We start from the raw sequence: 26,379 nt of genomic DNA, 5'->3' as shown, positions 1-26,379 counted from the left end.
AGGGGTCCCTAAGGCAGTTTGATGTTGCTTACAACTTCACTCTGGCAACCTCAGGGACGACACTGGTGCCAAGCTCTGTCGGCGCTTCCCCTTCCCTTGGACTACATCAGTGACGTGGAGAGGGGGAACCTACTGTGTGGGCAACAGTCGGTTCTTTAAATCTTCCTGCCCAGGTTCGCGCCCTGCAGAGGACACAGTCCACCAGAGGCGCAAACCCATAATTCCCTGGGATCAATGGCTGCCTACCTACATAATGACCAGAATCAAACTGGTCTATAGATTGCTGAATTATGCAGATTTTAAGTTCAGGTGCTTCCTCATGTTTGTTTACAGATTTGGACACAATCTCATTTTTTAACTCCCCTCCCTGGTGATGCACATAGAGGCTGTAAAAAGCACTCTTTAAAAAACTGCTGTAAATACTTTGCATTAGTCTGAATTACATAAGTATATTGTACGAAGGGTGATTGATAAGTTCGTGGCCTAAAGTAGGAGTCAATTTTAGTAAACCTAGCGCATTTATTTTTCTACATTTACACACTTAGTCCAGTGGTCATGGAGCATACGGATCCCTTCTTTGTAGAAGTCGGCGTCTTGGACCTCCAGAAGTGGTCCACAGCATGGGGTGATTGATAAGTTTGTGGCCTAAGGTGGAAGGAAATGAGTTATTAACTTCAAACTTTCTGCATTTTCACTCAGAGTTAAACTGCACGTGCATGTAACGAGAGCTGTATAACTCATCTCCTTCTACCTTTGGCCACGAACTTATCAATCACCCCTGCTGTGGACCACCTGAAGGTCCAAGACGCTCTCGTTACATGTACATGCAGTGCAACTCTGAGTGATAATGCAGAAAGTTTGAAGTTAATAACTCACCTCCTTCTACCCTAGGCCATGAACTTATCAATCACCCCTGCTGTGGACCACTTCTACAAAGGATGGATCCGTATGCTCCACGACCACTGGACTAAATGTGTGCATGTAGGAGGGGACTAGGTTGAAAAGTAAACATGCTAGGTTTTCTGAAATTGACACCTTCTAGCTTAGGCCATGAACTTATCAATCGCCCCTCGTATATTACAGACAATAATTTCCAATTAAACAAATTAAAACAAAAGTGAAGTCATAATCTATTAGTTGCACTCATAAATATAAGTATGTTTCAATGGTAACTTTTCATAAAACAATTCTAGCAATGCATTTTCTTTAAAATGTGGACTTTTTCTGTTTTTTGAATGACTGATGTCAACAATATACTGTAACACAGCCCAACTTGCAATATTTTATGCATGCCTAGATTTTTAAGAATCTGAGTCAGTTATATAATACACATTTAATTTAGATACTTCAGGTCTTAACATTTAAAAGGTATTGAAAGATTTCTGAATGCCATATGATGCCTTTTAATACAAAATCTTTTCATAACCTCAAAAAACAGCCTTTAAATAAGAATTAAGAAATACAATGATGCACTCAGTTGAATTAGACTCACTTCCCAGAAGGCAAAATACACCTTAATCTTACAACTCTTATCAATATCCAATTAACAAAAGATCCTTGGATGGCCTTGTCAAGTTATTCAATTAAACCACATTTTGATAAGCAAAACACACAAAATGCTGAAGGCACTCAGCAACAGGCCAGGCAGCATCTATGGAAAAGAGTAAACAGTTGACTTTTCTGACCTCGACCCTTCATCAGGACCAAGATGTCGACCATTCACTCTTTTCCATCGATGTTGCCAGGCCTGCTGAGTTCTTCCAACGTTTTGTCTTGTTTTGAATTTTCAGCATCTGCAGATGTTCTCTTGTTTGACATTTTTGATAATAAGTGTGAAACACGAGACACTCTTCATTGTAATCACTTACAAGTCTTTTCTGCTGAAGCTGCTCTCGAAGTACTCGGTCTTCAGGTAAAACATCGCATAGAAGGTAGTAGTCTGCTTGTTCCTCTATTAAAACAATATCAACTGTTAATAATATTATTTGAGAGCTTATTTAAAATTTCTTACCTAACATTTATAAGGGGAGTCGATAGAGGTATTTAAAATTATGAGGGGGATAGATAGAGTTGACGTGGATAGGCTTTTTCCATTGAGAGTAGGGGAGATTCAAACAAGAGGTCATGAGTTGAGAGTTAGGGGGCAAAAGTTTAAGGGTAACACGAGGGGGAATTTCTTTACTTAGAGAGTGGTAGCTGTGTGGAACGAGCTTCCCGTAGAGGTGGTAGAGGCAGGTTTGGTATTGTCTTTTAAAGTAAAATTGGATAGGTATATGGACAGGAAAGGAATGGAGGGTTATGGGCTGAGTGCGGGCCAGTGGGACTAGGTGAGAGTAAACATTCGGCACGGACTAGAAGGGCCGAGATGGCCTGTTTCCGTGCTGTAATTGTTATATGGTTATAAAGGGAGCCTTGTCTGACTGGCTACTGGTGACTAGTGGTGTTCCACAGGGATCTGTTTTTGGACCAATTCTTTTTTCATTATATGTCAATGATTTGGATGGAATTGATGGCTTTGGAGCAATGTTTGCAGATGATATGAAGATAGCTGGAGGGGCAGGTCATTTTGAGGAAATAGACAGGCTACAGAAGGACTTAGACAGATTAGGAAAATGGGCAAAGAGCTGGCAGATGGAATACAGTGTCAGAAGTGAATGGCCATGCACTTTGCTAGAAGAAATGAAAGGACTGATTATTTTCTAACTGGAAAGAAAATACAAAATACTGAAAGCAAAGGGACTTAGGTAAAAAAGGCAAATGCAATGTTGAAACTTTATAAAGCAGTGGCAAGGCCTCACGGAGCACTGTGAGCAGGTTTGGGCCCCTTATAGAAAGGATATGCTGGAGAGAGTTCAGAGGAGGTCCACGAAGATGATTCCAGGCAAAGATTGAACAAGTTAGGTCTTTATTCTTTGGAGCGTAGAAGGTTGAGCGGGGACTTGATAGAGGTATTTAAAATTATAAGGGGGATAGATAGAGTTGACGTGGATAGGCTTTTTCCATTGAGAGTAGGGGAGATACAAACAAGAGGACACGAGTTGAGAGTTAGGGGGCAAAAGTTTAAGGGTAACACGAGGCGGAATTTCTTTACTCAGAGAGTGGTAGCTGTGTGGAACGAGCTTCCAGTAGAGGTGGTAGAGGCAGGTTTGGTATTGTCTTTTAAAGTAAAATTGGATAGGTATATGGACAGGAAAGGAATGGAGGGTTATGGGCTGAGTGCGGGCCAGTGGGACTAGGTGAGAGTAAGCATTCGGCACGGACTAGAAGGGCCGAGATGGCCTGTTTCCGTGCTGTAATTGTTATATGGTTATAATCACCTGTTTCACCCTTAGTTCACGGGACTATAACCATCAACAATTTGAAAACAACTATCAATTTGAATTTGAAATTAAGTTCCCCTTAGTAAACTATTATAAACAGTAACCTACCCTCAGGACGTTGGGAGTTGGTTCTTATTACACTACAAAAGTCTGTCACTGGTTGCTCGGTAAATCTTTTTTTCCAATACAAGACGTATCTTAAAACAAACAAAACAAAATACAAGTCACGCTTCCATGAACTGCTATTTTCTTGCCACATAAAATTAAGGCTACTTTTCTTCCTAGATAATTGTGTGTGAAATTTACTTTAATTATGTGATGGCTGCTCAGAAGCTGGACTTTAAAGTTTGGATGACAGAGGTCCTCCAGATTTGATGCCCAACACCGATTAACTATGGAATGGTTAAGTCGTTACTGCAGATGTGGGCGTCTTACTCAAGATCGGGGTTCCCAGACTTTTTTATGCCACAAACTCCTTCCATTATCTGGGGGTCCTTGGACCCCAGGTTAGGAAACCCTGCTTAAGATCAATTGCAAGTGTTAATACTTTGCCAATGATGAAAACTTCATTCAAAAGTTTAACTTTTTTTCTCTTAAACAAGTGTTTTTATATTGCTTCTTTATTGTGCCATTTATATGCTCCTTCATTCTATAAAACCATTATTTATGTCAAGCAACGTGCAATTGATCACTCCCTCTCCTTAGATAAAAATGCAGACACTTAGATTATAAAACGTGCTGTATTTTATTGCAGCATCTCACAATAACCAGCATGCTCAGGGCTCTGGAAGCAGCAAATACTCTCAATTATTGGATGTTACTTCTATTAATACCCATTTTTTTTTGTGTTAGACAGTAGTACAATAAATTTAAAGTGAGTGCGGAGAACATAATCCAATGAGTTTAAAGTGGGCCAGATTCTGAACCATCAGGATTTCTGAATTATTGAATAGTGGAATATCAAGAGTTTTACTATATACTGTTTCCACTATTCAAATATGAGATACTGATCATTCTTTGTTTTCCTTAAATATATCGCATCGTGGTATTTCCTTCAATTGTGAAAACCACTTTGTTTGCTTCGATTTACCATCCTCCAGGGAATTTATTTTAAACTACTGTCTAATATAACCATCATTTTACTTAATGACATGCCTGGACAATTTGGACATTTCTTCTCCACTATTATAATCTCAGTTCAAGGCTAAATTTATATGCTACAATTTCCATATTTGTCCTTATTGTTTTCCCCTTGTTTACATCAATGCTTAAATAAAATCTAATTAGGTACAGCGAGTCATATACTGTACTTAATACGTGTATGTTCAGAATGGCCTAAGTATGACAAATATCATGACTATTTTTAAATCAGTAATTAAGATCAGATGTATTAAATCAAATAATTAAAAATAAAGGAATACATCCATCTTTCCTCCACAATCTTTATTTTGCCCTCTGTGCAACATTTAAATCTGATTTAACAAAGCATCATTGTGTGGAGTCTTCAAAGCAAACCCAGGGTTCAGAGACCACTGACATCCTGTAGAGAGCACCATTTTGGATTAGATGTCTGGCAGTAAGCCTGCACGTAAAACCAATATTAAGCACTGCAGGCAGTTGGATATTTGATAGACAACAAAAACAATTTCTGGATCCATGTCGAGAGAACAGGCAAGATATTGCTAGTATACACCAGAGCTAAAAAGCACCAACATAACAAAACTCAGTATTTCTGAAGTATCATTAGTTCATATTATTCAAATTGTTAGCTATTATGAAAGCTTACCACACCGTCAATTAGAATAGTTAATAGAATATTAAGCAATTCACACTGCAGAAAGTAAACAGGGAGAAAGAAATATGTACTATGAAGTACAGTATATTAGACATGTCAAAAGACTTTGAGGCCAAAAATTGAAGTAAATGCTCAAAACCAAGAAAATTGATTTTGTAAATTTTTTTCTTTCTTCTTTAGGCATCTGAATCTTACCTATCTATTTCGTAGGGAATGTGCTAAACAATGACTGATGAAATGAAGGAATTAAGGAAGTGGAAAATCTATAATAGAAGAGAGATGTCAAGATGTAATATTTTGCTGTTTTATAGCGAAGGGACAACTATTAAGTGAGTTGATAAGCAATCCCAGTGGCATTCTCACTATCAGATCATGTAGTGACAATTTCAATTATTGTTTCTTTTATCAGATGATTTATATCATCCTGAACCTATTCCAACTGAATTATTCCACTGTAGTGTTTTTATATTATTCTGTTGTTTAAATCGATTTTAGAAGGCTAAATAACATTACTAGTTATCTCATACATGTGCACCTATAAACTGCACAAGAAATAGAACTGCCACTTGAGTAACAGTAATGTGTTGATCACAATTGCAATTAACTCTGGAAAAGGAAATGCAATTTTGACCCACAAGAGATTTACTGCAATCTTTGAACCTATGAAACATATTTGTATCAGGCCAATGCAAATAACCAATCTTATCCATTGATCAAAGTGCCTTGCATTTCAACTCCTTTTGCAAATGTGCAATGGACATTTTACTTTTTTTTGCCACTTAAAAGAAATCCAGATTTAGTGAAAATCATTGTGGACTTCAGGAAGGTGCAGGTGAACCATCCCCCTCTGTGAATACATGGCTACTCTGTAGAGAGAGTTAAGTGCACCAAGTTCCTGAGAGTTCACATCATGGACGATCTCACCTGATTCCTTAATATCACTTCCTCACACAAGGTAGAACAGCGCCTCGAATTCCTAAGGAGACTGAGGCAAGTGAGGCTCCCACCCTCCATCTTAAGTGAATTTTATAGGAGCACTATTGCGAGCATCCTGACAAGCTGGATGGGAGCAGCAGAGCATCGGACTGGAGATCCCTATGTAGGGCTGTGAGAATGGCTGACAGGACCATAGAGGTGTCCCTGCTATCCAATGAGGACATTTATCAGGAGCACTGCGTATGCAGGATCCTTAGTGTTATCAAGAATCCCACCCATCAATCTAGCAACATCTTTGGCTTTCTACCATCAAGCAAGAGACTCTGATGCAGAAAAACAAGAACTATTAGGAGAGGAAGAAGTTCCTTCCCTCAGCCCATCAGACTTCTGAACTCTTACAGCGCATTCAAAATGTTTCCAGTTAATCTGTTCTCTACCTTCCAATATTCAATTAGTGCACTTTACTTTGTTTATGTATGCGTCTGTCAATTTTATCCTTACTTTCCCAAGTTATCGTGTGTTACATGAGTCTTATGTGTATAACTGGGCTTTGAACTCTGGTTCGGAGAAACGTCTCGAATAAACACTTCTCAGGCTTCAAGCCTAGTACAGATACCAATTATAACCGATGTTTTGAATACAAACTCTGCAATCTTCTTCAGGGATGATTATTTGAGACAGTAGTCTGTTCATGTTGTCTCATTTGATGGCATAATTAAATGACAATAAACTTGACGACTTGAAAAAACATGATGAAATCTCACTATTGTTGAGCGCATTCCTGTGCTGTCGTAATATAACCAATTTGACTATATGAATTGCTACATTCTTTTCCATTTCTATGGTCAGTAGAAATTACAAAATGTTGATGTAAGTAATTGTTGATAATATCACATAGGATGACTTAAAAAAAATTACTTGCTCAGCAGAAAAGTATGATAGCAGTATGTGTGGGAATATCCATGCGAATTTTGATTTACAGCCTCACAAACAAGAGAAAACCCGTTGATGCTGGAAATCCAAGCAACACACACAAAATGCTGGAGGAACATGGCAGGCCAGGCAGTATCTATGGAAAAGAGTGAACAGTTGACGTTTCAGGCTAAGGCTACTCAGAAGGAATACAAGGTAGCCACCAATGGCATGAACATGTATTTCTCGAACTTCCAGTAATGCCCCCCCCCCCCCCCACCTTGATCATTCCCCGTTCCATTTCCTCTCTCACCTCATCTCGTTGCCTGCCCTTCTCTCCCTCTGGTGATCCTTCCCCTTCCCTTTCTTCCATGGCCTTCTGTAATCAGATTCCCCCTTCTCCAGCCCTTTATCTCTTTCACCAATCAACTTCCCAGCTCTTTACTTCACCCCCCCACCCCGACTTCACCTATCACCTACAACCTTGTATTTTTTCCTTCCCTTCCCCTACCTTATAACCCTGAATTCTCACATTTTTTTCTCCAGTCCCGATAAAGGGTCTCGGCCCGAAAAATTGACTGTACTCTTTTCCTCGCCTGCTGAGTTCCTCCAGCATTTTGTGTGTGTGTCACTTACAGCCTCATTTTTTGGTATAATTCATAAGTCAACTTTACAAAATTTATAATCTTTAATGTACTTGCATAATTTAATATATTTTATATGCAGTGGATGCCAGTTAATTGGGATACATGGGAACCAGTACATTTTGGCCCAATTAAGTAGCTGACCCAATTAGATCAAGTTTCATTGAAATAGTTAAAAAAGTATAAAATACAAAGTACTGTTTAACTGAGTAACAAACTACGACCGTAAATGAAATACAGATGAACTAGAACACTACCAGTACAACTGGTGGTTGTAACCGATGATTACAGGAAACCTGTGTGGGAGAGCTTTCAAACTGGAAAAGCCATTCCACTTGGATAGTTCCATGTCTCCACCTCGGAAGTCTGGGTCCAGTAATATGAATAGAATGGGGGCTCTAGAATAGTTGTCTCAGGCTGCAGTGGGTGACTATGACATTTTTTGTGCATCATCACACCCTTCACTCTCCATTTGCTTTCCTGCCCGTTGGATCTCACTGTAGATTTCATCCGCTGGAGCTGACTTCGCATGCCAGAGCAGGTACGTTCCTATCCCATTGGGGTACGAGACCCGCCAGCTACCGTCACCTGGTTTAGCCCGCCTGTCAAAGCGGTGTACTAGGGTGTGGCCATGTTCACATGTAAACAGCTACTTGGAGTTACAAGTGAGAGCTGAGTGTCAGGTGGGGTCCAAAGGTAACATTCAAGATGATTGTCGATACCTTCAATTTCTTCTAATTAGTTGAAGTAGTGAAATCATTTCATTTTTACTCCCAACTGTTTCTGGCATCGCTGCTTGAAACTGCAGTGAGCGAAACAGTTACTCATTTTTTAATTCATTCCTTAAATTAAGTCTGTAATCCCTCAGCTGCCGCCCTTGCTACTGAGGGTGTCCTCACCACCCTTTTTTTATCATTATTGCCCCCTTACAGAACTTCCATCACCCCTGGGGGGAACAATACCACCTACTTTTGGGAACCACTGCCCCTGAGCTAAAATAAAGAAAAGAAAAATCAGACCTTCTAAAATCTGCAATCAGTTTCACATCGGATATCACCAGCGTGTGTTCAAGAATCATGTGCCTGAGTAAGTATTGCTTCTCTTCTGCAGGGTAACATTCTTCACAAAATATGCAAGGCAGCAGTAAGGAGGTTGAGACTTGAACAGCATTACTAGTCGGCTCCGGCAAAGAGAGAGGCTCTAAAATCCAGTCTTTGTTTTCTGAAAACAACACAAAATTAATTCTATTAGTTAACTTACTGCCACAAAGCCAGAGTTATAAAGCATGGAAACACGTCCTTCAGCGTTAACTACCTTAGCTAGTTATATTTTGCTGCCATTTAACCCTTCCATGTACCACTTCTAATTCAATCCCTCAAACCATCCAACATTGGAAAAGTTTGCAATGCTTTTAATAATATGGATTCAGTCCCATCCTCGTTGTGAAATCTATTTGAAAATTTCAGGGATGGTGGTTCATGCCATCTCCTGGTCAGTTGATCAAAAAGGGGCTGAGGGGGCACAGTAGCGCGGTGGTTAGCACAATGGTTTATGGTGCAGGCAAATGGCGTTCAATTCTCGACATTGCATGTAAGGAGTTGATGCACTCTCCCTGTGACTGCATGCGTTTTCTTCAAGTGCTCTGGTTTCCTCCCACAGTCCAAAGATGTACCAGTTAGTAGGGTAATTGGTCTTTGTAAATTATCCCGTGATTAGGCGAGGATTAAATCAGGGGATTGCTGGGCGGCTTGGCTCAACGGGCCACAAGGACCTACTCCATACTGTGTCTCAATAAATACATACAGGGGAGGAGCATGCATATATTAGGACAGGTCATTTCTTAGTACCAAACATGTCAAAGATGACTTCTAACTATAACAAGTTAGATTTTCTGAAGATATCAGTGAGAGGAAGAATATTTTTCAAAATTTGAATAAATTTGTTACATGGTTATAAAGCATTAATAATTTACTGCCCCAGATTTTGCAGTTCTAACTGCAAAACTTACCAAAGCCTATCACTATAGTAACTTTGAAATTTCTGTTAAAGTCTAATTTTGCTGTAAAATTCAGTGTTACTCCATAGAATGTATTACTTTGCATGTAATTGGGCAATTATACCAACTTTCTGCTCTACATGTGGTAATGTCTGTAACACTTTTCTTTTATTCCACCATACAAAAATCATGTATTGTCTTAACTAAAATAAAAATAACTTTTGGCCTCATTTTGCTCATATCTTCTGATGATGCTAGCACCTAAACCTCTTCCAGATAGTTCCTTTGTTCTCTCTTTGAAGAAGTTGGTAGACCCAAGTGCTCTACTTGAAATGGCATTGAACAACAATCTACATATTTGTGCACACAAAATGTGAGGGAGCTTATTATCCTACAAACCCTTAAAATATATATTATGCTGTGTATTCTGTGCCTTACTCTGTTCAAAGTACATCAGCTCCTTCACCTTTTGGCTGCATAATGAAATTATAAAACCAAGAGTCCTAAATGAAAATCATGGTTGTAATATCTAAAAACGTCTAAAATAAGATGGATGCGAATGAGAAGAAAGATCCAGTGAAAAAGATTACAGTGGTAGGTTAAATGGCTTGCTCTCAGTTCCAATTTCTAATAATTTTACCTTCAAGTTCAAAATCATTGTCATTCAACCTTACACATGAAAGCCAAACAAAACAACACTCCTCTGGACCAAGGTGCACAATACAGTACATGTACCTCACACAATACAAAGAAAGTAATGTTACCATGATAAATTAACAAATACTAAATATATTCCATGGACTGACATTTAGTGTAAGGTGCATTTGCGACACAAGTTAAAAAGTAAACTATAACGCTACTGGCACTACATCAGTGATGAGACCTGGGTGGTGTTTGGGAGTTCAGTACTCTCATGGCCTGGCTATTTCCCATCCTAACAGTCCTTGCCGTAATGCTACAGTCAATCCCTTTACTGTCAGAAGAAATATTTTATAAAATTAAATAGTTGGTATATCAATACCTATCTTTGTGACTATTAAACCTCCCCCATCCCTTCTTAGCCATTTTCTGCATTTTTCTGAAACTGAACCAGTTTTCACAACCTTGATGTCATATTTATTCTAATCCTTGGACAACACACTGTACGGCAGGGGTGTCAAACTCAAATACACAGTGGGCCAAAATTAAAAAATCGGTACAAGTCGAGGGCCGGACTGGTTCAGCATTTATTGCAAAACTTATTGAAATGAATTTATTACACATATTAACCTGGAACTAACAAAGCTTAGGTTATTGCCCACAAAAACAACATTGAACATTAAATAAATAAAAAATCAGTTGCATTTATTTCTTATGGCTTTATCTGCAGCTTTTCCGGAGTAATTTCTAATGAAAACATTTTTCCACAGGCCAACACTCTGTGATTCACACTAGTCTAAGCCAGATACTTGGCATCTCATCTTGGATGCAAGTTCATCAATGTTTGGAGTCAGGCTCTGAGCTGAGGAAATCCTCAGAATTGAGTGAAGGTGTTCATCAGAAAGACGACTCCTGTGTGATGTTTTGTTTATCTTCATCAAAGAGAACAGTTGTTCACACAGATATGTGCTGCCAAACATAGAGAGCATTTGAGCAGCTTGGGTATGCAGCTGGGGCATTGTGTCGGGAATGAAATGTAGAAACTGTGCAGCGCCCACCGAGTCATACTTTGCCTTGAGTGTGTCACTACATTGGAGTTCAATCAGCTCCATTTGTATGTTGGTTGGTGCGCTTTCCACGTCAGCTGCAAATGGATTACTGAGCAGTTCAAACCTGCTTTTTTGGGCTTCAAAGTCGGCAAATCGCCGTGTGAAGTCGGCACCAAGTATGCTAAGTTTTTCAGCAAACTTTGCACGTGGGAACACTGCGGTAGAAACCTGCTCTTTCATAGTTTGGCAACACGGAAAATGGCTCAAGTTTTCTGCGTCTCCCACAGGCGCAGCTTGGTTTTAAAAGCCCTCACTGCAGCGTACATGTCTGTGATCACACGACCTGCAGGTTGAGCGCATTGAGATGGCTCGTGATGTCACACAGAAACACCATTTCACAAAGCAACTTTTTATCCCTGTTGTGTCTTTCCCTTTGCTTTCCATGAACTGACAGATCTCCTCATGCAACTCGAAACATCTTTTCAGCGCTTTTCCTTGGCTTAACCATCGCACCTCTGTGTGATAGGGCAAATCATTATATTCTGAACCCAACTCCTCCAGAAACGACTTGAACTCGCGGTGATTCAAACCTTTGGCTCTTATTAAGTTAACTGTTCGTGTTATGGTGCTCATTATATGTTCCATTTTCAAGGCTTTGCCTCACAACGATTCCTGGTGTATGATGCAGTGATAAGCTGTCAGCTCACCTGCGCCGTTTTCCTCCCGCATCTTCTCCCGGATCCTGCCCACCAATCCACTCTTTTGACCGCACATCGCGGGCGCTCCATCTGTCGTCAGTCCCACAAGTTTATCCAAAGGCAGCCTCATTATATTTACACATCTGGATACCTCTTCAAAGAGATCTTTTCCAGTAGTTGTGCCATGCATTGATCTTAATCCCAAAAGTTCCTCTGTTACACACAGACTTGAGTCCACTCCACGAATGAAAATTGACAATTGGGCAGTATCAGAAGTGTCCCTGCTCTCATCCACAGCAAGGGAATATGCGATGAAATCTCTTCCCTTCCCCACCAGCTGTTGTTGTAGATTGGTGGCAAGCTCACGCACACGGTCAGCAACGTTGTTTCTGCTCAGGCTCACATTTGAAAATGCTTGCCTTTTATCTGGGCACACGACGTCGCAAACTTTCATCATGCAGTTTTTAACAAATTCTCCCTCGGTAAAGGGCCGGGCTGATTTACGATCTCTGCTGCCACAATAAAACTAGCCTTTACAGCAGCCTCACTTTGTGTTTTGGCTTTTGTGAACATAGCCTGCTGTGACGCCAGACTTCTTTTCAACTCTTCTACCTTCTGGAGCTTCTGTTTCTTGTCCAGATGCTTGTATTTGTTGTGGTGTTTCGTTTCATAGTGTTGTCTTACGTTATATTCTTTAATTACAGCCACACCGTCTCCGCACACAAGACAAACAGGTTTGCCCTTTATATCTGCAAACATATACTCTGCCTCCCACCGGCCTTGAAAACCCCTGTTTTCAAAGTCCACCTTTTGTTCAGCCATTTTTGGGGTGAGGGATAGCTGAAAGTTGACCACACGTGACTAGTGCCGTAAGGATGCTGATGAGAGAGTAAGGCAAGCGCGAGCAATGCACTGGCAGTGCATTGTGGGATTTGTAGTATTAGTGGTGCATGCAATATACCGGTGGGCCAGCTCTAATAGAAAAAAAATTTATTCATTAATGATATTCAGGAAATAAACCAGGGAAACCGAATAAACACTAAAAACCCTGAAAACCTGGTACCTGAATAAACTCAGCATTAGCCATATCATACGCCATAGGCGCTTCGATTACTGGGGCCAGCTTTAATAGTAATTAGATATTATCTCGCGGGCCAAAGATAATTCCACCGCGGGCCGGATTTGGCCCGCGGGCCTTGAGTTTGACATATATGCTGTACGGTAATTCAGAGAACCACATATACAAATCTCCAAAGCAATGCTCCTTCCCTGGTTGCAACCTAGCACAACCATCTTCAGTCGCTTGAATTACTTTTATTTTACTATAACATTCAATGTGTTTGCAAATGACTGCACAATATTCAATTCCAATTTCATCTCCCCAGAAAAATTAAGCAACACCCCTGAAAGTATCAAGAACTGTACAACATTCAGATATTTTCCATGCGTTAAGTAATATTCACGTTACGCAACCAGTACACAATGACAAGACCCACTTGTCTTTAGCAGCACTACCTTTGCTGAGTGACCTATCCTATTCAGCATCCTGGAGAATCATCACAATAGCGACTCAAACAGTGTGGCTGGAAAAGCAAATCAGAATCTGGGTACCCTCCAGTGAATATCTCACCATGTGTCTGACTCCGTTAGATCATTTCACCTTCTGCACGATTCAATTCACAAACCCAATGGAATACTCTCCACTTTCCAAGAAAGCAACATTATAAAAGATTGACGGCATGCAGAGCAGATTGGTTTGCTAGACTGGTACTCAAATCAGCAGTCCAAATATTTACTCCTTCCTTGACATGAGCACAAAATCCATAATCAATAAAATACTGGTGCTCTTCAAGATTAGAGAAATACTTCACAAATCACAAATATTTACCAACAGGGTATTAGGTCAGCAGGGAACTGGGGACAAAATACAGCTCACTCCAAGTCACACACCATCCTGACAGTTCACCATTGCCTTTTCAAGCCAAGTAGATCTTGCCAATATTCTAAAATTAAATGATGGAAAATAAAAGCCCATAGTCTAGATTTGACAAGCGCTTCATATATTATTTCGGGCGGTGAGGTGGAGATATGTCTCTATCAAAGGAAGTACAAGGCAATTCTTCTCTCCACTAGCTTGCAAGTCACCCCTGGGCAAGGTGTACCACATGTTTGCCCGCAATCAGGGTCACATAAGGCCATGGGAGCATATGGTGGATGGTTGTCTGAGCAGCTGGTGCACATCACAAGCCTGACGCCAAGCAGTGGTTTAATACTGAAGAGTATTGATAATGGCTGGAGTTACCCGTCCTGTAAAGATACTGCCCAGAAAAAGACAACAGCAAACCACTTACAAAGAAAAATCTGCCAAGAACCATGGTCATGGAAAGACCATGATCGTCCACGCCATGTGACATGGCACATAACGAATGAACAAACTATATTATTGACTCAGACTAGAAAGGAAAAATTATGTGAGATAATACTTGTCTGTAATTTGTTTTGTTGACTACCGTGCCATTAAAGCAAAAGACATGCTGTCAGAACACGAGGCAAGGTTAACAGGTTTCTGGAACCTTGGTTTTCATGAGGTCCTGGTTAAGAACAAGGAGGTTCATTGCAGATAATGAACTAGGAGCCACACTCACGTCCCCATCTACATCAACGGAGCTGTAGTGGAGTGTGTATCAAGCTTCAAATTCCTTGGTGTCCACATTTCCGAGGATCTCACCTGGTCCCTGAACTCCTCCATCCTGATCAAAAAGGCGCAACAGTGCCTTTACTTCCTGCAGAGCATCAAGAAAGCTCACCTCTGTCCCAGGATACTGACGGACTTTTACTGCTGTACCATTGAGAGCATACTCATCAACTGCATCTCAGTGTGGTATGGCAATTGGCCCGTATCGGATGGCAAAGCATTCCAGCGGGTGGTGAAAACTGCCCAGTTGATTATCGGCACCCAATTGCCCAACATTGAAAACATCTACCATAAACGCTGCCTGGGCAGGGCGAAAAGCATTATCAAGGATGCATCTCACCCTAAACATGGACTTTTTACTCTCCTCCCATCCGGTAGGCGCTACAGGAGCCTCCGCTCCCGCACCAGCAGGCACAGGAAGAGCTTCCTCTGAGGCTGTGATCCTGCTGAACCTCACATCACAGCACTAAGCAATATTGCACCCATATATGTACTTTTATATTTGTGTGCTATAGCACTTACTTTTTATTTGCAGTTATTTTGTAAATAACACTATTTTTTGCACTTTTGCTTAGATGCTAACTGCATTTCATTGGCTTTGTATCTGTACTTGGTACAATGACAATAAAGTTGAATCTAATCTAATCTAATGCAGGTAGAATCAAATGAGTTACTTGAGGAGTACAAGAAACACAAGAGAACACTTAAAAAGGATATCAGGAGGGCTAAAGGAAGGCATGAGGTAGCTCTAGCAGACAAGGTGAAGGAGAATCCTTGGGGCTTTTACAGATATATTAAGAACAAAAGGATGAGAGAAATCTTAAATGGATTTTTTGCATCTGTATTTCATTGGGAGACAGACACGGAGCCTACAGACGCGAGGCAATGCATCAGCGAGGTCATGCACCCTGTACAGATTACGGAAGAGGTGTTTGCTGTCTTGAGGCAAACTAGGGTGGATAAATTCACAGGGCCTGATAATGTGTTCCTTTGGACTCTGTGGGAGGCTAGTGCAGAAACTGAAGGGCCACCAGCAAGATATTTGAAACATCCTCAAGCACAGGTGAGTTGATGGAGGATTGGAGGATAGCTAATGTTGTTCTGTTCTTTAAGAAAGGCTTTAAGAATATGTCAAGAAATTACAGGCCAGTGAGCCTGACATCTGTAGGGGGAAAGTTATTGTAAGGTATTCTAATGAACCAGATATACAAGTATTTGGATAGACAGAGATAGGCATCATGGCTTTGTGCAAGGTAAGTCATGTTTAACCAATCTTATCCAGTTTTTCGAGGAAGCAACCAGGAAAATTGATGAAGCTAAGGCAGTGGATGCTTGTCTACATGGACTTTAGCAAGGTCTTTAACAAGGTCCCATATGGGAGGCTGGTCAAGAAGGTTCAGTCATTTGGCATTCAAAATGAGGTAGTAAATTGGATTAGTCATTAGCTTCAAGGAAGAAGCCAAGAGAGAAGGTAGATGGTTGCCTCTCTGATTGAAGGCCTTTGACTAGTGATGTGCCATAGGGATAGGTGCAGGTCTGGTGTTGTTTGACATCTATGTCAACGACCTTGATGATAATGCAGTAAACTGGATTTGCAGATGACACCAAGATTGAGCGCGTAGTAGACAGCAAGGAAGACTATCAAAGCCTGCAGCAGGATTTGAACCAACTGGAAAAATGTGCAGAAAATTGGTAGATGGAATTTAATGCAGTCAGCTATGAGGTGTTGCACTTTGGGAGAACCAGCCAGGGTAGGTCGTAAATGGTGAGCAGTAGGGCACTGAGAATTGTGGTAGAACACAGGGATCAGGGAATACAGACTCATAATTCCTTGAAAGTGGCATCACAGATTGATACGGTTGCAAAGAAAGCTTTTGACACACTGGCCTTCACAAATCAATGTACCAAGTATGGGATTTGGGATGTTCTAATTAAATTGTACAAGGGTGAGGCCTTATTTGAAATATTGTGTACAGATTTGGTCCTTATTTACGGGAAAAATGTAAGATTGAAAGAGTGCAGAGAAAATTTACAAGGATGTTGCTGATACCTGAGGACCTCAATCATTTTGAAAGGTTGTATAGATGAGAACTTTATTCTCTAGAATGTAGAAGTTTGATAGAGGTATACACAACTATGAGGGATAACGAATAGGGCAAATACAAGGAGGCTTTTTGCATTGAGGTTGGGTGGGTATGAGTTAGGGGTGAAAGGCGAAACGTTTAAGGGGAACATGAGGGGGAACTTCTTCACTCAGAAGGTGGTGAGAGTGTAGAATGAGCTGCCAGTACAAGTGGGTGGGTGTGGGGTTTATTTCAACATATAAGAGAAATGTGGATAGGATGGGTATGAAGGGCCAGGGTCTAGGTGTAGGTCGATTGGACTGGGCAGATTAATGGTTTGGCACAGACTAGAAGGGTCAAAGAACCTGTTTCTGTGCTGTAGTGATCTATGATTATAATACACTAGAACTTTCAACAATTCTTTTGCGGAAATCAGCTTTGAAAACTTGGTAGCAAGCAAACTTCATAAACTGCTGCAATTTAAAGAACAAAATTGAATACTTAGAAGCATATTTTAAAATCTAGATAACACTCAAATGAACTGCAGCACAGACATTGTTGAGAAATGTACCACAAAATCTTTTATCTATTATCGTTGCATCAAATATTTCAAGGATGCAAATAAGCAATTGAAAAGATAAAGCCCAAAAAAATAATGCCGGCTACACTCATGATGTCAGCCAACATCTGTGGAAAAGAAACAGACTTAATATTTCAGGTTGATGACCCTTCAGCAGAAACTTTAAGTCAGCTTGGTTAAATATGTATTACTACAAGATGTGGAAATCCAGGGGACAGGTTTCATTTTAATTGGAGGGGAACAAATATACTGGCCGGGAGGTTCACTGGTTTTACTGGGGAAGGTTTAAACCTGTTTGGAAGGAGCTGAAAACTAGAACATCAGGTCAGAAAGTAGAGCCATAGCCCTCGGGAAACCAATATATACACTCATATTTGGGAAAGAAGTGGGTGACTTCAACTTCCCTAATGTAGACTGGGACCTCCTTAGTACAAGAGGATTGTACAGGGTAGAATTTGTTAGGTGCATCCATGAGGATTTCTTAAATCAATATTAGAGATAGTCCAACAAGATGAGGAACCATATTGGACCCAGTGCTGTGTAATGAGCCATATCAGGTGACTGACCTTTCAGTGAGGGAAGAGTGATCATAATTCCTTAAGTTGTAAGATAGCTTTAGGCAAGTACAGACCTTGTAGGAATACTGTATTAAATTGAAGTCGGGTAAATTGTAAGAATATTAGGCAGTAACTAGGGGAAGTTAATTGGAAACAGCTGTTAATGGCCAGCTCCCTATTAGTGCCGATCTGCAGCAGAATCTTGGAGCCTTGATGTGAGGCTATAGCAATTTCGTATTTAGAAAAGATTAATTTGGTTGGACATTTAATTAGTGACTTAATTAGTTCGGCATAACACTGGGCTGAAGGGCCTGTTCCTGTGTTGTACTGTTCTATGTACTGCCTGATCCGGCTGAATGTTTTCAGCATTTTATGACATTTTTAAAAATAATCTAAGAAATTATTGTTTCAATAAATTGCATCAGATTTCTCCCTCTCTCATATTAACTATCCACCCTGGTTTTACAACCTTCACGTTGACCTTTAACACCAAAGTGAAGTATCAATCCTTTGTATCAACACAGTCTAAACAGTTGGGATTCCGGGATTCTCTACAAGGGCACAATCCGGATCCCCTCTTCAATGTTCTACAGGGTGAGAAAAAGAAATCAATGCGTACTGCGAGATTCAATTTAAAAGTGCAACATCTGACGCTTTCAGAAAAAGTGAAACACAAATCCCCGTAACTGTCCATTACTGACATTCACCCACGATAGTATCATGTTGTTCCCTTCCCACGACTAACAACGCCCTCACCTCCCCCCTGCCCCACCACAACTAACAAGGAACGGCTCACGTTGCACATTTTACCACCTTCGCTGGTACTTGCCGTACCCACGGCCGCCATCACGCCGCCCGGCTTATCGGTTTTACGTCACCCGTGGGAAAGCATAACAACCGGTCCGCAGCCAATTGTAGATCGAAATCGATGGAAGTAATTCGCGTCATGACCTAGGAGCCTTGTAGTTCGGTATCGCTTTGATATCGAGGCAAAGCGAACGGTCAGAACTACATCTCCCAGAAAACAGCGCGCCTTCCTCAACTGAAGAAACTACTGTTCCCAGAATTCCTTATAGTACTACCAATGCGGGACTACAGCTCCTAGCAGCCTTTGCGCCTGTAGGGTTCTTGCCTGTCCAGAGTCTGAACAATGGTCCCGTGGATAAACTGCTCAGTAACTAGGGCACGTTAGGGGACAAGTTTCATTGTTGTGCAAATATTGCATTTATCGTTTATCTGGTTCGACGATGTGGATACCTACAGACAATGAAAAATACGGTGTCGGTGAGTGTATTGCGGCTTCACTCTGCGTGATTTGAGCCCCCCGCTATTGAATTGCAATGAGTTTGAGAGAGTGCGGCTGGTGCCAGTGACTGGGGTCGATGCAGAGGCAAAGCGATGAGTCCAAAAAAGCTGAGAAGAACTGAACCGGTGTAATACGGCTTCTTTGAGGGCGCAAGCTGTTCCTCTCGTGCGTTATAATTGGGCTGCCTATTTTTAATTTTCCGTTTCTATGCTCATATTAAAAATGTCCTTGGCTCAGAGGAAGAGGGAGAAATGCTGGTTTCCCGACTGCTTTGTGCTCCCGCTACCTTTTCCTTTTTAACCTTCCGCTAACGTTTTAGCCATCGCCTCTGAGTTTTCTATCCTGCCTTTGTTTTGCTTCATTTGTTATATTTTCCATGTCTTTTAACACGCTAATCCCAATATTTCTATTGTCTTTGCAAAATAAACCTGTTTATGCGTGCAAACAAAGATTATGAATACGCATAGACACATCTCTGAAGAATACTGCCCGTTTATATCTGGCCGGGGTTTGTAGCCTTCCGATTGTCACTCTTTGTAATCTGGTTGTTTGTCCGAGTTGCGTAAAGTTTAGGGAATGATAAATTTGTAAACAGAATAACTAGGTCCGAGGGATTCCTTTTTATTAATCATTAAAAACAGATTGTGCGCGCTTCAAAAGAGAAATGGTTTGATTTTTTTTAAATCTTCCGACCGTAATAACAAAGCGGTAGGTTGGGATATTGATATTAAAACTGCTTTTAATAGCGGGTGATGGAATTTTAAAAAGAACTCTCAATAAATCACTTCACTGGCATTTTACAAATCTGAGCATCTCAGCAGAAGTTGTTCCACTGCCGCCTGTTATGAATATTTTAAACTAGCCCGAGGGCAGATCATGGAGCGCTGTTGGAATTTAGGCGGAGAGGAAAAGGTTTGCGTATGACTCTCCTCGGGATTCCTGTGAATGGGTGTCCGTTATAATTCAGAGATGACTAATTGTCAGATCAGACAGAAGTTGTCTATGTATGGTTATCAGTTCAGTTAAATCCCAATTCTGGCGCCTTTTGGAGAAACTGCCAGGGCACACCTCGAGTTAGTTTCCCCCCGCCGATCAGTGGATCGAGATTTTCCATTTCCCTCGGCGATTTGGCCAAGGTTTTGCAGCAAATCATTCTGGAATTCAAATAGAGCCGGCAGTCGATCTTTATCTCACGATTACACTCCCAGTGGAATGGATGGATTGGGAGTTGTGAGATTTACTTATCATCGCCAGGAGTGAGGTCAGCACGTCGATTGATGTGGTCATCCGAGAGGGAATGCAAAGTGATGGATGGGTTCTGTCACGCAGGTGGTCAGTCAAATTGGCATTGCGTTAAAACCTTCCTGGCTGTAAACAATTCTCGGGAGTCGCTGTGGAGAAATAAACTATTTCGGAATCAATGCGTTTTGTTATTACTGGTTACGAGTTAGCTGAGAAAGCTTTGCTGAGAATAAGTTGTTCTCGGACAAGGCGCTCGGTGACTGTGAAGGTGCATTGAAAATGTCACCGTTATTGCGAGTTGTCAGAAGGGTTTAACTAATGTTTCCGAGCTCTGGCTCACCTGAACAGAGATAGAAATGGAAACCAAAACAAGTTTCATTTTTAATCAGAACGAGAACATTTGCAGATGCTGGAAATCCAAGCAACGCGCACACAATTCTGAAGGAACTCAGCAGGTCAGGTAGCATCTAAGGGAAAGAGTAAAACAGTCGTCGTTTCGGGCCGAGACCCTTCACCAGGACTGGAGTTACTTTTAGTAATTCGTGTACATCTCACACCTCTCAATTCACTATTCTCTTTCCGTGGCGTTTGGAGACCATTTGGCGACTTTGTTTGCCTGCGTTACTGATCTCTAACAGTTTCTTCTTTAGTAAATGTTACCTGCTACAGGCCGGTTTGAAGATAACTGAGCCAATATTAGTTTCATTCTTTTCTCATTGTCTTCAAAGGGATCAACTTTCATTGGCCATTCAGCTATGGAGAGCAAACATTTTACTTGTAATGATAATGCACTTTCAGAAAAAAATTAGGTTGCAGCAGAGGGTTTGTTTTATTCGAGTGTAACTATTTGGAGAATTCATTGATATTTTTGGAATAAAACTTGAAACTGTAACATATGAAATTTAATTTTTGTGGAGAGTTGATTGCAAGATGCGGAGACATTGTGGTCTAAAGCCAGATTTAATTAATACAGAAAAGACTCTTAACATTTATTGTACTGAAACAATCAATTAAAATGTGCTATTCTGTGCACTGAAAACAAAGTTAATTGTAGAATAAACGCACATGCTGGTTGAAGCAAAACAAAAAATGCTGAGAGAAATGACAAGCCAGTCAGCTTCAGAGGAGAAAGCAGACATTTGAAATTTAGCCTCTTCATTAGAATGGTTCCGCTGAGAGCCTTGCATTTAACTGTACCCTTGGTGGATGGGGGTGGGAGGGGATGATTAAAAATTTACCAATCAGACACAAAGCCCTTTTCATTTGTCTTGCAACAGTATGATGGCAACCTGCAGGAAAACATGGATATTGTTAACTGTGAACAGCATCTTGCAGATACCCAAATGTGTAACTGCAGATCTCGAAGCTATTTGCACAGACAGGGATAAAGATGGTTAAGTCTGTAGGAGTGGAAATTTTTGTGCAAGCTTTACTTTCATGGATTTCAACAGCGGTTTTGTTTTCTAGCTGTGCATGAAATTAAAGCCTTGCAAATGCTTTATTAAGATATCTCTTTTGTGAAAATTCCTTTGATCTATGTTTACTAACAATGTTTCAGATTTGTATTTGGTTTGGGAATATCATCTGTATTGAATAGGAATAACAATAGAGGAAGTTCTATTAAAGAGAATCCGTGCTCCGGTAGGTATTTGAATTCAGCAATTGTGCAATCGGATACAGGGTTGTGAGAATTTTTTTTCAACACTTCTCAACACATTGCAGTGAGAGAATGTACTCTGATAAAGACACAAGTCTGTAGGCGTTGGAGTAACAGACGAAAAGCTGGGGGAACTCAACAAACCACGCAGCATCTAAGGAGGGAAGTAACATTCAATGTTTCCAGTCAAGACTTCATATGGACTAAAAGAAAGGGGGGAGATGGTCAGTATTTTTTTTTAAAGTGAGTGGAAGGATGTGAGCAAGAGCCAACAGTTGGGTAAATCCAGGTAAGGAGGGGGTGGGAAGCGGATCGGGATGGGGGAATAGGAACCCTGCTAGAAGCTGGGATGTGTTAAGTGGAAGTAACATTGCTGAGGATGATGAAATCTAATTGGAGAGGAAGGTAGAACATGGAAGAAAGTAAAAGAGGTGGGAGGGCAGTTTGGCATTTGGGCAGTGAAGCACAAGAGATGCCAGAAATCTAAAATGTAGCAGGAGCTCAGCAGGTCAAGTAGCATCTGTGAAGGGAATAAAACAGCAGACGTTCCGGGCCGAGCCCCTTTATCAGGACTGGGAAGGAAGAAGCCAGTATAGGAAAGTGGGGGGAGGGGGATGATGACAAGCTGGCAGGTGATAGGTGAAGCCAGGTGAGGTGAGGGGGATGGTGGGTAGGTGGGGGACAGGGGAATAAGAAACTGTTAAGTGATAGGGGGGACACGATAAAGGGCTGAAGCAGGAGGAATCTGATAAGAGAGGAATTTGGATGATGGGAAGGAGGAGGGGCAGCAGAGGGAGGTGATGGGCAGGTAAGGACAAGGTAAAGGGGAAGGAGGGAGCCACAATGGAGAAAGGAGAAATTACAAGAAGTTAGACAATTTGATGTTCGTGCTGTCAGACTGGAGGCCACCCAGCGGGAATATGAGATGTTGCTGCTCCAACTGACACAGATGCTACATCATCCCCTTCACTTCCTCCATTCAGGGCCTCAAGTGGTCCCTCCGGGTGAGGCAACGCTTCACCTGCGAGTTTGTTAGGGTCGTCTACTATTCTTGGTGTGGTCTTCTCTGCAGTGGTTTGATCCAACGTAGATGGGGGGGCTCTGTTTGGTTGAGCACCTTCGCTCTGTCCGCCACACCTGGCGGGATTTCACACTGACCATCCATTTTTATTCTCCTTCCCATTCTGACCCGGCCTCCTCTACTACCATGATGAGGCCACTCTCAGGTTGGAGGAACAGCACCTGTAACACACATCAACCAACATTTCCAAATAAGTCTTTGCTGAATTCATGCAAATTGTACATAAGTACTAATTGATCACAGAAACCTACTGGTTGAAATCCTAAACTGCTTGACATCAAAAATGTCTCTAACTTATTCTATTATTAGCCCAGCATTTCACCAGCTTAAAGATCTACTCTTCCGTTCATGTGCTGAGGAACCAGTGGAGAAATTGTCAATGATAACATCAGCTAAGCAGGATCGAAGGTTTCATCACATTTGTAATAAATGTATAGGATTGCTGAAGGTAAAACAAAATGTATGCCTTTGGTATTACTATAAAAAGCATGCTTTGTTCTGTTTATATATTCTGTACAAAATAAATAAGCAGCATTCAAGTATAGTGTGCAGCTTTTAAATAGTATTTTCATTAATGCTAACCATCTGAGGCATTGACAGCCTACTTTGAGATTATCAGCATATGGAGTTGATGGATATTTTGTTTTCTGTTGTCAGCAATTTATATTTAATAAAACTTTGCTTTTAAATCAATCTCTTACACTTCAGGATATTGAATCTATATGCTCCTTGATGTATATGTTTTACTGCAAGCAATGGGACCAGCTTGGTTGCCTTGGATGGCATAGGCAAGTTGGTCTAAAGAGCCTGTTTCTGTGCAGCAGATTCTCTGAATGGAAAATAACTGTGTGTGACTTTGGTTAACGTGGGGAGACTGATGCATGGGCAGCCACTGTACTGTTTTTATAGATCTGGGTCAGATTCCAGAATCAGAATCAGGTGTATTATCACCGGCATGTGACGTGAAATTTGTTAACCTAGCAGCAATAGTTCAATGCAATACATAATCTAGCAGAGAGAGAAAAAATAATAATAAATAAAATATAATAAGTAAACAAGAATATCAGTTACATATTTTGAATAGATTTTTTAAAATGTGCAAAAACATAAATACTATATATTGAAAAAAGTGAGGTAATGTCCAAAGCTTCAATGTTCATTTAGAAATTGGATGGCAGAGGGGAAGAAGCTGTTCCTGAATTACTGAGTGTGTGCCTTCAGGCTTCTGTATCTCCTGCCTGATGGTAACAGTGAGAAAAGGGCATGCCCTGGTGCTGGAGGTCCTTAATAATGGACGCTGCCATTCTGAGACACCACTCTCTAAAGATTGCTTGGGTACTTTGTAGGCTAGTGCCCAAGATGGAGCTGATTAGGTTTACAACCTTCTGCAGCTTCTTTTGGTCCTACTCCAGTGGCAAGGAAGACAAGTTGACTGGGGACCCTTCACTGCTGCACCTTCCTCTACCTTCACTGCTGTTGTGATGTGTCGTCACCTTGAGGTCTTTGTTGGATTGCTCTTTGTCTGCAGCCTCCCTCTTGACCTTACCACTACGAGTGATCCTGCCAGGAGCGGAAGTGCCAGGTGGTTAAGCTTAAGATGGCATCGCTCTTGGGATCTTAGGAACTGAGGAAACCACTTCACCATGACAAACTGATGGTCCTTAGAAGAATGTGCCATATGACTGTGCTATTTTGTAATTAAAGTTCCATATTTCCTGTAAATTTAGTTTTTTTTTTAGACAATTCTCATTTGATCTAAACTAATAGTACATGTATGCCATGTTATGGGGTGTTCATTTATTGGTAGGTTTTCAGGGTTAGAAATATTTCCTGAGTTATTGTTAAGAGCATACCTGGTCAAGATCAACTTGCATTACTTTGGAAAGCTTTAAATATTTGAATTATTGATACACTTCCTGAATTTTTGCTTAATTATCATCATTTTGGTGTAAAAATAATCTTCCAGCACTTCCTTTTTAGCACTTGGTTAAACATCACTTGTGGAAATAGAATATTATTTTAAGTTGTTATTTTATGATTGAAATTTCATTCAGCAAGTCCAGGCTGCCTTATCAGTCAATTCCAGTAAGTGTAGCTGGAGAAAGTTACATTTGTTTTTACTGAAATCCTTTGAACTGCTTACATAATTAAGCAGTTTTTCTTGTTAGTGTTTTATATCAAGTTGGCATAGTAAATTGCATGTCTATGGCTGAAAACTCCACATACATTGCTATTGACCACTGTTACTGGATTTCTGTCAGGAAAAATACGTAGCTACAAACAAGGTACAATTTTCAAATTTAATGTCCTTGGTCTAATGAACCAGCAATACTAATAAACCTTGCTATCATTAGGCAGTCAATAAATTTTGATTTACTAGCATTAATCAAAATCAGCTTTGAACTCTACCTCACTTTAAAAAAAATATACAGTTTTTCTGATTTTGCATGTTTTTAAAATCTATTCAATATATGTAATTGATTCACTTGTTTATTATGTTTTTTTTCTCTCTCTCTGCTAGATTGTGTATTGCATTGAACTGCTGCTGCTAAGTTTACAAATTTCACATTACATGTCAGTGATAATTAACCTGATTCTGAAGATGGTCATCATAGCTATCAAGTGAAAGCTTTAACATTATTTCACTCTTTCATTTTACTTTTGTTTGAACAGTAATTACTATTACCTTTTTGAGGAAATGGGGAGTCAAAAGAATGCAGATGAGCATGGGAGACAAATCAACATTCTGGGTTAACTTTCATGGTTGTTTTCCCATATGAGGCTCAATATAAATCTTACCAATTGAACAGGCAAATTGATTCACTTGTTTATATAATTTTATGGCACATTACTTTTCTCATGGTCTGTCTTGGTGTTCTCCGACCTGATGGCATCAATATCAATTTCTCTAAGTTAAGGTGACCAGCCCCCCCCCCCCCATTTCCCTTATCCATCCCTTGTTTTTCCTTAACCTTCTGGCCTCTGTACCCGTTCTCCATCCCCTCCTCCACTCTCATGACTTGCCCATTACTTGTACCTTCCTCCCTCTGTTTCTCCATCTTTGCCTCTTTCACTTTATTCCATGGTCCACTGTCAGGATTGCATCTTCAGCCCTTGGTCTCCTGCACCAGTCACCTCCTAGTTGTCACATCATTCCCACGTTCCCCAGCCTCTTTCACTTAATTACCTTCCCCGCCTCACCTGGATTT

The 26,379-nt window shown here is 40.7% G+C and overlaps 2 protein-coding genes across 11 annotated transcripts in view; one reads left to right on the top strand and one right to left on the bottom strand.

The window, feature by feature from the left end:
- The window catches only part of znf277 (zinc finger protein 277), a 69,009-nt gene extending 50,231 nt beyond the window's left edge, over nt 1-18,778 (bottom strand). The window contains exons 1-4 of one of the 2 annotated variants that reach the window (XM_073059461.1): nt 18,698-18,778; nt 8,627-8,828; nt 3,429-3,517; nt 1,869-1,951 (exon numbers count right to left, since the gene is read on the bottom strand). In XM_073059461.1, coding sequence (XP_072915562.1) covers nt 1,869-1,951; nt 3,429-3,517; nt 8,627-8,828; nt 18,698-18,731 — 408 coding nt within the window. In that variant the 5' untranslated portion in view covers nt 18,732-18,778. Of the gene's footprint in view, nt 1-1,868; nt 1,952-3,428; nt 3,518-8,626; nt 8,829-18,680 lie in introns of both variants that reach the window. The other variant, XM_073059463.1, reaches the window with a different exon arrangement.
- Nucleotides 18,779-19,014: 236 nt separating this feature from the next.
- Nucleotides 19,015-26,379, top strand: part of LOC140734855 (dedicator of cytokinesis protein 4-like) — a 356,660-nt gene continuing 349,295 nt past the window's right edge. For all 9 annotated transcript variants that reach the window (XM_073059457.1, XM_073059454.1, XM_073059460.1 and 6 more), the window contains exon 1: nt 19,015-19,168. In XM_073059457.1, the coding sequence (XP_072915558.1) occupies nt 19,132-19,168 (37 nt within the window). In that variant the 5' untranslated portion in view covers nt 19,015-19,131. The remainder of the gene's footprint in view (nt 19,169-26,379) is intronic.

Source organism: Hemitrygon akajei, chromosome 10 (genome assembly GCF_048418815.1).
Source record: "Hemitrygon akajei chromosome 10, sHemAka1.3, whole genome shotgun sequence".
In the NCBI taxonomy this organism is placed as follows: Eukaryota; Metazoa; Chordata; class Chondrichthyes; order Myliobatiformes; family Dasyatidae; genus Hemitrygon; species Hemitrygon akajei.
This window is presented reverse-complemented; position numbering and strand designations above follow the sequence as displayed.